General features: G+C 47.8%; 4 protein-coding genes across 4 annotated transcripts; all 4 read right to left on the reverse strand.

Annotated features, from left to right (window-relative positions):
- Positions 1–89: 89 nt before the first annotated feature.
- LOC108926977 (serum amyloid P-component-like) lies at positions 90–2030 on the reverse strand. The gene is made up of 2 exons (XM_018740005.2): positions 1821–2030; positions 90–840 (listed from the first exon to the last, which is right to left on the reverse strand). Exons 1-2 carry the CDS (start codon positions 1876–1878, stop codon positions 221–223), a joined length of 678 nt encoding a protein of 225 aa, XP_018595521.2. The 5' UTR covers positions 1879–2030; the 3' UTR covers positions 90–220.
- Positions 2031–2349: 319 nt separating this feature from the next.
- Positions 2350–3920, reverse strand: LOC108927067 (mucosal pentraxin-like). The gene is made up of 2 exons (XM_018740099.2): positions 3849–3920; positions 2350–3408 (listed from the first exon to the last, which is right to left on the reverse strand). The coding sequence occupies exons 1-2, from the start codon at positions 3904–3906 to the stop codon at positions 2762–2764; spliced, it is 705 nt and encodes a 234-aa protein (XP_018595615.1). The 5' UTR covers positions 3907–3920; the 3' UTR covers positions 2350–2761.
- Positions 3921–5960: 2040 nt separating this feature from the next.
- LOC108926988 (serum amyloid P-component-like) lies at positions 5961–6686 on the reverse strand. Its single transcript, XM_029250829.1, has one exon. The coding sequence runs from the start codon at positions 6666–6668 to the stop codon at positions 5961–5963; it is 708 nt and encodes a 235-aa protein (XP_029106662.1). The 5' UTR covers positions 6669–6686.
- A 1671-nt stretch (positions 6687–8357) lies between these two features.
- Positions 8358–11660, reverse strand: LOC108927030 (mucosal pentraxin-like). The gene is made up of 4 exons (XM_018740055.2): positions 11157–11660; positions 10790–10867; positions 9661–9766; positions 8358–9406 (listed from the first exon to the last, which is right to left on the reverse strand). Exons 2-4 carry the CDS (start codon positions 10845–10847, stop codon positions 8896–8898), a joined length of 675 nt encoding a protein of 224 aa, XP_018595571.1. The 5' UTR covers positions 10848–10867; positions 11157–11660; the 3' UTR covers positions 8358–8895.
- Between the last annotated feature and the right edge of the window lie 373 nt (positions 11661–12033).

Raw genomic sequence — 12033 nt, forward strand, 5'->3', positions numbered from 1 at the left:
TAAAGCAACATATGTAGATTTTTCAACTGTCGTTTATTAAAATGCACATTGAAATACAGTAATTAATATCAACGGTGAGAAATCATGACTAAAGCACACTTGTAAACACCATGTAATTCTGCGGGCAAAGTCTCTATGCAATTTATTTCGAATTTTGCCGGATCTCGGGACTGCGTACTGCTCCACTCTCTCTCGAAGCGGTCGGTCTTTCATTCTGATTTCACTCCGTTAGACGCTGCTTATCTTCAACCACAACAAACCCGTGAATGGTATGCTCCAGGTCCCCCCACTTGAGCACGTTCCCCGGCAAGAACGTGGCGTCCTCTGTGAAGTGCTGGATGTCCACCGGAGAGAGCACATAGTTCCACATGTGAAGATCGGTGAGATGACCGAAGAACGATTGCGTAATTTTGAAATCCCCTCCAAAGGTGTCCTGTTCCTGGCCCAGGATGATGCTGTGAGGTGCAGGTATGTTTCCTCCACGATGTTGGGACTTCCTGAGACCGGGCCTCCCGTTGACCCACAGCTGGGTCAGCCCCGTAACCGAGTCCCAGGTCGCGCAGAAGGACATCCACTCGCTCAGCTTCTGTGGGAGCCCCCAGAACATGGTGAGGCTGTCCATGATCCACACTTGGTACATGCCACCGTCTGCCGTGAACAACACGAAGCCGTTGTCCTTACGGCGAGTGGCCAACGAGAAGAGGCTCTGGGTCCTTTCGAGGTCCGTGAAGAAACGAAGGCAGACGGTGGCAGCGTGCAGGTCGGTGGTCTTATCGGGGGTGAGCGTCACGTGGGCAGTGTTGGACTCACGTGAGAAGATCATGACCTTCCCAGAGAGGTCTGCTCGGTTTGGAAACACAACACAGATCGTTGAGCTAGTTACCGCTGTTCGTGCACCCCGCTGCACCGACACGAGCAAAGGAACATTTTGATGCCGATTTTCCTTACGAAAACCACGTTTGACATTTTACCGGGGTATGTACGGTATAAATACGTACGCACCCATCGACGAAAAGCGTCTGAAGATGCTACACTGATACATCCCACAGACTGAGAGTGATGCTCCCATTATGTCCCAGTCAGTTCTAGCTGTGTCTCCTCACTACAGTTTCATAGTCGACAGTCTTTCCCATTTACACTGTTTGGTGTAGAACTGCATGACTTCACCTTAGCAACTTCACTAAAGGGGTCTGCAGAGGGGTCTCTCCCAGGATTGGATCTGAACACCTTTAGGGTTCAAGTGCATGTACATGTCCTTAACTGCTACTCCACCTGCTTTCTCTGTGTAGTCCTGTATACACCCCACGGTCCACCACTGTCGAATACCTTCCGGATACACACGCACATTGTCTGAACCGCTTGTCCCATACGGGGTCGCGGGGAGCCGGAGCCTAACCCGGCAAAACAGGGCGTAGGGCCGGAGGGGGAGGGGACACACCCGGGACGGGACGCCGGTCCATCGCAAGGCACCCCAAGCGGGACTCGAACCCCAGACCCACCGGAGAGCGGGACCCGGTCCAACCCACTGCTCCACTGCGCCACTGCGCCACCGCGCCCCCACCTTCTGGATATTTTTTCATTATTTTAATGTGGTACGTCTCACCTTACAGGAGCGTGGTGCCGCAGCAAACTTGCCCGGGTCCTGCTCGCTGGGGGGTCTGGGTTCGAGTCCCGCTTGGGGTGCCCTGTGACGGACTGGCGTCCCGTCCCGGGTGCGTCCCCTCCCCCTCCGGCCTTACTCCCTGTGTTGCCGGGTTAGGCTCCGGCTCCCCGCGACCCCGTATGGGACAAGCGGTTTCGGACGATGTGAGACGTCTCACCTTGACGCACAGCCGCACATGTCACCAGCAGGGTGAATGAGAACACCAGTCTTTCCATCGCTCCCAGTTCCTCGTGGGAATCGTTCAGCTCCCGGACAAATCGAAGGCAGGACAAGAGCGAAGGGATCAAATCGGAGCCGGATGGTGTCGAGTAAGAAATGCTCACGTTTGGAGCCGCTGCTGTTATGTGGCCACATGACTGTTATCCAGCCGTTTGTGTACAAAAAACGAAGGTCATGAATAAAGTGCACAGGTTTAAAGTTTACATTGCTTCTTCACAGCAAACACAGGACGGGTTAATGATTGAGATCTTGTGGTGCAGCTCTTACGTGTGGAACTGGGGAAGCAGTTCACCGCTGTACAGAGTTATCGAGTCTTGGAATGCAGGTCTCCGCTTTCCTGCAATAGCTTTTACGTGAAGAGGTTTTGCAGCACCTTCGCTCGACCGAGCTGCAGAAGTTACCGTTCACACGTGACCCGCCGGGGTTTAAATAACTTCAGTAACTGCCAGAGTCCACTTTCACGAGGCTTTATTTGTGTCATTATAGGACGAGAACAGACAGAACACTGAAGTGAATTACTGAAGTGGATCATTGACGCTCAGTTTTTCTTTTTTCCATGAAATCACTTTAAACATGAAACTATAACACTTGACATTGCTGCAGGAACTGGGTAAACTTACAGCACATATTGCCTGAAAACAATTAGCAAATACCAAGTATGAACAAGAAAACACTTTGTTTTGTGTCAAGTTACAATTAGGCACACAGTGGCTTTTCGGGAGAAGGATAAGTTGGGCGTTGGTGGCAGGTCTGAGCCCAGACCACACTGGGTAGCGAGGAGATGGTTGTCTTCCAGCTCAGAAGTCACGAAAACCATGTGCAGTCCTCCGTCTCAGTGTCCCCCCCCACCCCCGAGCAAACCAGCCCCTTCAGTCCCATCTAGACGCCGTCCTCTTTGTCACCGGAGCAGGGCTTGTCATCAAGCTTGTCATCGAGCACCACCTTGTCATGCATGGTGAACTCGAGCGCCTGCCAGTTGAGGAAGTTGCCTGCTTTGAAGGGCAGGTTGTTCATGTAACACTGCATTTTGCTGCCCGAGAGCCTGTGGTCCCACATGTGGACGTCTGTGATGTGTCCCACAAAGGCGTCATCGGTATTGAAAGTCCCACCATAAGACTCCTTGTCTTGCCCCAGGGCAATGATGGGGATTCCAGCTATGGACCCCCCAGGGAGGAGGGCTTTCTTGGGACTGGCCGCTCCGTTGACCCACAGCTGCGTCAGGCCTGTCGAGGAATCCCAAGTGGCACAGATGGAGTTCCACTGGTTGCGGTTGTTGGGCAACGCCAAGAAGGTGGCAAGCTGATCCCCGACAACAAAGTGGTAACCCCCCGTGGGACCCTGGTACAGGTACAGGCCATCGTTTGCTGACGGAGTGGCCAGGGAGAAGAGGGCCTGCAGTTTGCTCTCGTCTGAGTAGAACCGCAGGCAGATGGTGACGTTGAACAAGATCTTTTCGATATTGGGAGTGAGCTGCACGTGGGCCGTGTTGGACAGCACGGGGAAAACAAACATCTGGCCTGTGAGGTCTGTAAAGGTTTACAAGAAGGAGAAACCGATGAGCTTTCAATAACAACTGTGCCCTGACACTCGGAAAATGGAAAGCGCGCAATAACTGAAGGCGTGAGAACACCGAGTGGAAGGGTGAACGTTACGGGGTCCGTTTCATTGTCAGTATTTGCCGAGGACGCCTAAAAATGGGAAGGTCCCCATTCGTACCACTGCGTACGTACACATGTAAATAGTGCAGGTGAAGAATAGCCCAAGACTCGCTGCCGGGACTGAAACCCCCAATCAAACGATTACAGATCTAGCTCATCGTTCCACACAACAACCTACTGCCTGCGCTTCCCCGGTGATCATGTGGTCTTATACCGAGTCCCATTTCTTACGTGCTTTACAGCAGCAGCTCACAGCCAAAAACAAGTCGGTCCCTCCGAACCTGCAACCCTGCGGTCAAAGCCCTCACCTTTGGGCACAGCCAGGGAGCTCGCCAGGAGAGTCAGGAAAATGGCGAGGGGCTTCATCCTCGGGATGCCGAACATCTCTGCAGCGCGTGCGGAGAAGAGCTGCGGGACACAGCAGGCTGGAGCTCGTGTGAAACGTCTCTCCTCGTGACCCTTATATAGAGGAACCGTCCTCAATTTACCGCACCGCGTCTCTCGCCCGGCAGCCGAGAGCTACTGACAGGGCACTTTGTAATCTTTACATCATTTACTACCCGGGGCAAAAACATTCATCGGTGTTATCGGCTGTCCTCGGCGGCCCCGCTTCCAGTCGTCGGTGATTATTAGTGTATTTGGGAAAGAGTCACGTGGAAGAGGTGAGAAAACACTCATGAAGGTGTCCAAGATGCAAATAATATCAGCTCAGAGAGGACAAGTGCAAATGATTAACAAGGAGGGGGAGCTGATTGTATTTTGCTTTCCGTCTCTTCTGACACGTTCGGACACTCAAGTCCGTTTTGCTGTAACCCCACTGAGGGTGCGCTGAAGACGTGTGTAATAACCGGGTCATCGGTTCAGCACCAGGAAGAGGTTTATGAACTGCCGGGATCCGCTAAAAATGTGGACCATTGTGACTTATAACTTTCCGTAAATGCGTTCTTACGCCAAAAATTGCATGCACGTATCAGAGCACTTCTACGGCCTACCGACGGTTGCTTGAAAATAGAAGACGGCGATGGTGTTTTCGTTAAACGCCACTGGGTATAGGGGACGCTGGACGCAAAGCAGGAGGTGATGTGGTGGGGCTGGGCTGAGGTGCCATGAACGGAGTATATACCGCTGTAAATGTGTATTGGTGTTTCAGTATTCCATTCTTGATAATCAGGTGGTTGCTGAGGGTCATAATACTTCTCCACCAAATTTCCCTCCAAAACTTAAAGCTGGCGCCCTCATGCGCCGCGTCTTATTCCAAAACACGCAAAGGGAGTTCATAAACAGGAACCTATAAATCAACACAACGTTGAGTTAATGAAGTCATAAATTGTGATGGTGAAGCTGAAATCAGTGGATGGTTGTGGGGGGTCGGAGGGGTGGGTTCCATGAAGTTCTCTTAAAATTCGACCACCGCAACCTTCACTTCCACCAACGGGTACTTGGCTAATTTTGGCACTAACTGTGCCAACCGTGCTCCAGAAACACACTTTGACTCATTTGGAGCGATGCTGCAAATGTGTGCAAGATGTTATTGGATCATTGTCTTCCATTGAGTGCTTTTCCAGGCATGTTATCGTGTTCTTTTGTCGAGTATTATTTATGTTTCCACTCGCACAGTGGAACGGTATGGAAATTGTATCATTTTAAGCCATCATTTTATTACACTTAACGAATAAGTAGTTGTCCTGGTTGGTGGAGCACAAAGGTCTCAGTAGCTCTACCTTAAAAAGAGTGGTGTAAAGGACAGTAAGGACAGTGGGGCTCTTTCCAAAGAAGCTGGACAGACAGAGAGGTCGGATATAGACGGAGAGGACAGATACATTTTGCTTTGGTTGCTGAAAAAACTTTATTTGAGATTTTGGCATCTTTAAAGGAAAGTAAATACACACACACACACTTCCTGAACCGCTTGTCCCATACGGGGTCGCGAGGAACCGGAGCCAACCCGGCAACACAGGGCATAAGGCCGGAGGGGGAGGGGACACACGCAGGACGGGACGCCAGTCCGTCGCAAGGCACCCCAAGCGGGACCCGAACCCCAGACCCACTGGAGAGCAGGACCCGGTCCAACCCACTGCACCACCGCGCCCCCTGGAAAGTAAATACCTAAAGACAATTTCACTGCAATTAAAGTTAAAGCATGTATTTGAAGGACTACCGATCTGTTTTGAAAATATACAATTTGAATGATCTATTAAGTAGCAAAGCTGTCTTGCTGGATTTGGCTCTTTGTTCTGCTTGAGGAATGCAGAGAATGCAGTGATCCAACTCAGCTCTTATTACAGTATTATTATTATTATTATTATTACAACAGTATAATTCAAGGTATCATACCATGTAGACAAAATGTCCCACATGGCGCTCTCCCAGTCACGTCCCGCTTCTCAGCCCCACGTAGAGCACAAATCACGTACGCACCGTTAAATCTTCTGCTCGTCTTCCACCTCTACAACACCCTGAGTCGTGTACTCCATGTCCCTCCAATTGAGCACATTTCCCGGTCCGAACGTAGACCCATCTGTGAAGTGCTGAATGTCATGCGGGGACAGGACGTAGTCCCACATGTGCACGTCCTTGATATGGCCGACAAACGACTGCTTGGCATCGAAGCCGCCGCCATAGTTGTCCTGATCCTGGCTCAGAACTATGCTGTGTGGTGCAGCGAGCTCACCTCCACGCAGGAGTAGCTTTCGGGAGCTGGGCTTCCCGTTCACCCACACCTGGGCTAGACCTGTCTTCGACTCCCAAGTTCCACAGAGGGAGATCCACTCGCTCAGTTTATCTGGCAGCCCCCAGAAATCAGTCACTTTGTCCATGACATTCATGTGGTACACGTCATATTGAGGTTTGTATAAAATAAAGGCGTTGTCGCTGGACCGCGTGGCCAGCGAGAAGATGCTCTGGCTCCTCGACAGGTCAGTAAAGAAGCGAAGGCAGACGGTGATGGACTGCAGGTTCACACTTTTATTGGGGACAAGTTTTGCGTGGATGGTGTTGGACTCTTGCGGAAAGGTGAAGACTTTCCCAGAGAGATCTGCACAGTTGAGAAATACACAGATCACCTGCGTGGTGAGATTTAGGTCACAAAAAGGTCTAAATGTGAACGAAAAAGGACAAAATAGATACATACCATCTGCTGGAGAAGTTCCATCTGCTCTGAGATATGTTGTTTTTACCATACAAATGCCACGTCTTTTACCGCATATATTTCAGTGTGATATGGCTCACCTTGCCGCACAGTGTGACATGTCCCCAGCAGAGTGAGTAAGAACACCAGTCTCTCCATTTCTGCAGGCGAAAGGCGCCAACGATGCCAGCAGCTCGGCCACAGAACAGCGAAAGAAACCAAGGGTACTTGAGAGTTTCAGGCGCAATCCTGCTTTGCCCTCGGGGCTATGCATCCAGTTTATTGTATCACTTGAATTAGTCATTAATATTTATTGCATTTTTGTAATCAGTGCTTTACCAATGACCTGCTTTCTCATCAACATGTTGTCTCAGCAGATTTTGTGAAAGACCAACGAGTGTCATGGTTTGGGTTTAAATGATTAAATTCATCCCACGTCTCAATTTTCTTGTTTCCTAGACTTTGAGGTATATAAAAACACTCGTGTCTCGTATTTTGAAGAGTCTTGTTATTTCTTGTTTTTTTTTTTTTCGTTTGTTTGTTCTTGTTTTCTTTGTTGCAAGGATACACTGTTGCTTTAAGGTGGAGAATTCTCTCGCTTAGTGGGCGGGGACCACAAGTGTCCTGTGCGACCAATCACAGAGAAGCAGGTACGATCTGTCGGTCGACCACTTGAGAAAGTTCAGCACCACTCGCCCGTGTGTGACACACCCTTTGCTTCTGGATAGGCAGTGAAACTTTTTTATAGTTGTTTTTAAATCTGGGAACAGACACAAGCCTGTATTTTTTTCCTGTATGTATATTATACATAATATACATAAATATACATATGTATATTACCTGTATGACGTGCCTTCAATGGCCTCAGTTCTAGCTATGGGAAATTATAATAATAACAGCGATATAGAACAAAAGCAGAAAACATCTGTGATAGCAACTTGGACATTATCAGGTTGTTATTGCCTGATATATAAAAAGTGCAAATAAGAGACACAGAATCTGATTGGCTGTTGCCATCCCCATCTCTCATAATCCTAATTTCTCGTAATCTTTACCTGCCTCTCTGCTTTCCATGCTGACGATGCATTTACGGGTGAAAAGTTCACGAAACTGGACTGCAAAATCCGCAGTCTCATGGTTTACAGCCAACAACAACAAATAAATAACAACCTCAGTATGGAAGAGAGAGAGAGGTGTCCAAACCTTAATGAATGACAGACTGGGAGGAATTTCACATCTGCTGAAAGGAACATAGAAACAGCTATAGAACCCATTGCTTGGAAGGATTATCAACAATTTGTTTGTTTGTAGCAACAAAGTGAATGCCAGTATTACTGTTTAATTGGACGAATTTTGCGTGCACTTTTACAAACCTTAAACAAAGCCTTTGCCCAAATCACACACACACACATTGTCTGAAACCGCCTGTCCTGGATGGGGTCGCGGGGAGCCGGAGCCTAACCCGGCAGCACAGGGTGTAAGGCCGGATGGGGATGGGACACACCCAGGATGGGACGCCAGTCCATCGCAAGGCACCCCAAGCGGGACAGGAACCTCAGACCCGCTGGAGATCAGGCGCAGGTCAAACCCGCTGCACCGCTGTGCCAGCACACCCCCCTTCCCCAAATCACTCTAATGAAAAACACAAAATCACAAAATACGTTCGGCAAAGTGAAACGGCAAAAAAACATTTTACGCAAATGCTTTTATTGAGTTTCTGCATATTGCAATGCACTTTTGCACATTTTAATGCGACTGAATAAGGATAATTATCTTCCTACGGGTCGAGCCAAAATGTTAGTAATCAGTAACACATTTCTTTCATTCTTAGGCAGAGGAACATGTCCCCCCAGTGTTCAAAAAGACCCCCCTCCCCAGTATTTGTATATAACTCCGCTCAATAGTATTGCTGATCACCCACCTTCTGACTACTGAATATCAAAGCTTTGTCACTCCTTCTTACTCACTGGAAAGGGATAGGAAATAGAAATACTGTAATATTTAAAAAGTAAATGTAAAGGTAAGGCGCCTGCCTTGAATTACTCCAGTAAAAATACCCACTCTTTGTTCCATTTGAGATGTTAAGCCCTTTTGGAGAAAAGCAGAAGACAAGTCATGAATTAATAGTAATAATAATGAGAATGAAGAAGTGTCTTTGCAGCATTTCGGCGATAAAAGACACCCCCCTTCAGAAACGTATGACTCGCGAGCCGTATTTTCTCCGTTTCTCAACACGATCCGGGCTGTTTCTCCTCCACAAAAACGACTCCATACTTTGCGTACTCCATCCTGCGCCAGTTGATGACATTTCCTGGCGAAAATGACAAAGAGTCCATGTACTGCTGGATCTCACAGGCGGAGATGACGTGGTCCCACATGTGGACGTCGGCGAGCTGACCGACGAAGGACTGTTTGATGTCGAACCCCCCGCCGAGCGTGTCCTGCTCCTGCCCCAGGATGATGCTGAGCTTCCCCGCGATGGCTTTGCCTGCGCTCAGAGCCTTCCTGGAGCTCGGCTTCCCGTTCACCCAGAGCTGGGCCAGCCCTGTGGCCGAGTCCCAGGTCCCGCAGAGGGACACCCACTCGTTGAGCTGGACGGGAAGACCCCAGAAAAACGCAGCGCTGTCGCAGACGTCGATACCGTAGCTCGTCGAAGGAGTGTACAGCCCATAACCGTTAATATGAGAAACGGCGGCCAGGGACATGACGCTCTGCGCCCTGTCGACGTCCGAAAAGAACCTTTAAAAAGCGCAAGGGTTTTATGTGAGATACCCTTCAACTCTTAAATAAGATTTGTCTAAGGGTTAGGGGTTAGTGCTAGGGTTAGGATTTGGTGTAGGGCTAAGGACAGGGGGTGGGGTAAACCTAAATTGCTTTAATACGCAGTGGCATCACTAAGTGTGCACCACCAAATTAGGTATTAAGTAGGACTGGAGTTTTTAAGAGACACCACAGCAGTGACCACCTCGCAGGAGAGAAGCGTTTGAAGTTACCTGAGACACACCGTGATGGCGCGAAGGTCCTTCTCCACATCCGGGGTGACTTTAACATAGGCAGTGTTAGACTCCACTGGGAAGGTGAAGACCTTGCCCTGAAGATCTGGTGCGATGAAGAGGAGACAAAGGCGCTAGAAGCAGCTGTAGGGCCACATTTCGTAGACAGCGAGGTAAAAGGGTTCCAAACACAATACAAGGCCTTCAGGAGTCTGCTTTGTGTGTGTGTGTCTGTATAGTACATATACTGTCCTTAACCAGTTGTCCAAGTCAGGGTTAGGGCAGTCAGGAGCCTATCCCAGAAGCACAGGGTAAAGTAGGTACTTAATATTAGTTTTAATATATCTCAAAGTTATTAAAAATTTTAAATTAAAGCATCACAAATGATATTTTACGATAGCTATATTTAAGATCTTTGACAGAACGTAACTCAAAGATAAATACAGGGATGTCTGTATCACGAGACTTTTATCCATTATGCCTATGAAGAAGAAAGCTGGAAGTGGCCAGAAGCTGAGGAACAAATACTTATGCGATCAAGAGGTGAGCAGTCAGGTTTGATCAGGAGGTTGTGGAGGTGACTTTTGCATCTTCGGTCGTTTTAAATGATTTTTAAATTTTAACGTCATCTGAGGTTAATAGAAAGGAAGTGTTATGCTGCAGTGAACTGGCACACAATTCAGGATTGTACCCTGCTCCTGACCTCTATGATCCTGTATTACAAAAGAAGTCATTGTTGATGGATGGATGGAAGTTTTACAGAGTATCTTCATTCACTACAGCTTTATCTGAGATCTTTACAGAATGGAACCTGTCAATAAACACCAGGCTGTTTGTATTATGTAATGTTATTGACTTCTAGACCCAGTTGTTCTGGTAACTGGAGGAACTACAGTAACAGAGTTGTTTTTGTGACCATCACGGTGGCTAGGGCTGTTGCTGGTTCGAATCTGTCCTCCTCATGTTCTTCAAGATGCTCCGTGAGCGGACACCAGACGGATACACTGCTACATAAATAGGTAAAGCGGTGTAAAAATTGAAAGGTGACTTGGACAAAAGCTCCAGCTAAATAAAGGTTAATATTAAATCTAATATGAATGAAAACCTGTTATATGTGCAAGACCTTCACCTTGAGGTTCACTATGGCAGATAGTGAGCAGAAGAGCAGAAAAAATGAGCCTCTCCATCCTCGCCCCTGCAACCGTCCCTGCGGAAGTGAGATGTTTCAGAGCGAAACTTTGCAGTCAGACGTATCTCCAGCATTCCTCAGAGGAACAGCTTAGGGAGAATTGTGACAGCAAAACACATTGTGGGAGAATGCATCTTATCACTGACTGTCATCACATTAACTCGCGGTACACTCAACGCAGTAATGTTTACCACATTTTAACAATGCTTAACACTGAGAGCTAGAAAAAGAAAAAGAAAGGATGCACAAAAGAACTAAGGATTTTGTAGACGTTTAAACCATGGTGGAAAAAAAAGATGAATCTTACCTTCTTTGGACAAAAACAGGATATGACCTCACTGAGCAAAATGAAAAACACGAACTGAACGCGTGGAGCCCCGAGCTCACGGGCTCCCCATGGTGGTATAAGCACATTAAACATTGTGGTCCATTTTGCACCCCCCCCCAACCACACACACACAGAGTCTGAAACTGTATAATTATTGCTAATTACAGTATATCACTTTTCAGATAATAAAACATACAGAAAAGTGACAGCTTATGGTGTTTTATGAGAGCAAACTTGATATTTATAATTGCTCCATGAAGAGAAGAAACCCTGCTGTAAATGAGTAAACCACTGACATACTGGTCCTTTAATATGCAAAATTCACATTTTTTGACTCAAAGGAATCAGCTAAATTAATAAATGAAGAAAGATCTACATGGATTCAGGCTTACTTAGTCTTGACCTTACTGGTCCCCTCCAGTATTACTGTTAATTACAAACTACGGGGGAACCTGAACTGTATGTCTTTGGTGTGTGGGAAGAAACCAGAGCACCCAGAGGAAACCCATAGAGACACAGGGAGAACATGCAAACTCCACACAGACTGAGTGGGGATCGAACACACAGCGCTATTCACTGTGCCACCATGCTGTCCTGTGTACTATTCTAGCCAAGCAACTTTTTACCCTTTTACACGGTGTGGTACTGCTGTTGGAGGAATCTAGCAGAGGTACCTTGATTCAGGATACAATAGCAGGAGCAGGATTTGAACTCAGGCTCTTTACACCGCAAGGTGACGGTTTAAACCACTATACCCCCTGTGGGCCTTAGATGAATGGATCAAAGAGTGTAATCTAAACAATATGTGGAATAAACAATGTATCTGAGAATGTGCTTAACCCTTTGTGCTTGCGAG

The sequence above is a fragment of the Scleropages formosus genome, chromosome 4 (assembly GCF_900964775.1).
Source record: "Scleropages formosus chromosome 4, fSclFor1.1, whole genome shotgun sequence".
NCBI classification, from domain to species: Eukaryota; Metazoa; Chordata; class Actinopteri; order Osteoglossiformes; family Osteoglossidae; genus Scleropages; species Scleropages formosus.

Coding starts and splice junctions, on each gene's coding strand:
- LOC108927067 (XM_018740099.2), bottom strand. CDS start 3,906: ATGAAGCCCCTCGCCATTTTCCTGACTCTCCTGGCGAGCTCCCTGGCT. Junction 3,409..3,848: donor CTCCCTGGCTGTGCCCAAAG/GTGAGGGCTTTG, acceptor AAACCTTTACAG/ACCTCACAGGCCAGATGTTT.
- LOC108926988 (XM_029250829.1), bottom strand. CDS start 6,668: ATGTATCTATTTTGTCCTTTTTCGTTCACATTTAGACCTTTTTGTGAC.
- LOC108927030 (XM_018740055.2), bottom strand. CDS start 10,847: ATGGAGAGGCTCATTTTTTCTGCTCTTCTGCTCACTATCTGCCATAGT. Junction 9,767..10,789: donor CTGCCATAGTGAACCTCAAG/GTGAAGGTCTTG, acceptor TCATCGCACCAG/ATCTTCAGGGCAAGGTCTTC. Junction 9,407..9,660: donor GCCATCACGGTGTGTCTCAG/GTAACTTCAAAC, acceptor CGCTTTTTAAAG/GTTCTTTTCGGACGTCGACA.
- LOC108926977 (XM_018740005.2), bottom strand. CDS start 1,878: ATGGAAAGACTGGTGTTCTCATTCACCCTGCTGGTGACATGTGCGGCT. Junction 841..1,820: donor ATGTGCGGCTGTGCGTCAAG/GTGAGACGTCTC, acceptor CAAACCGAGCAG/ACCTCTCTGGGAAGGTCATG.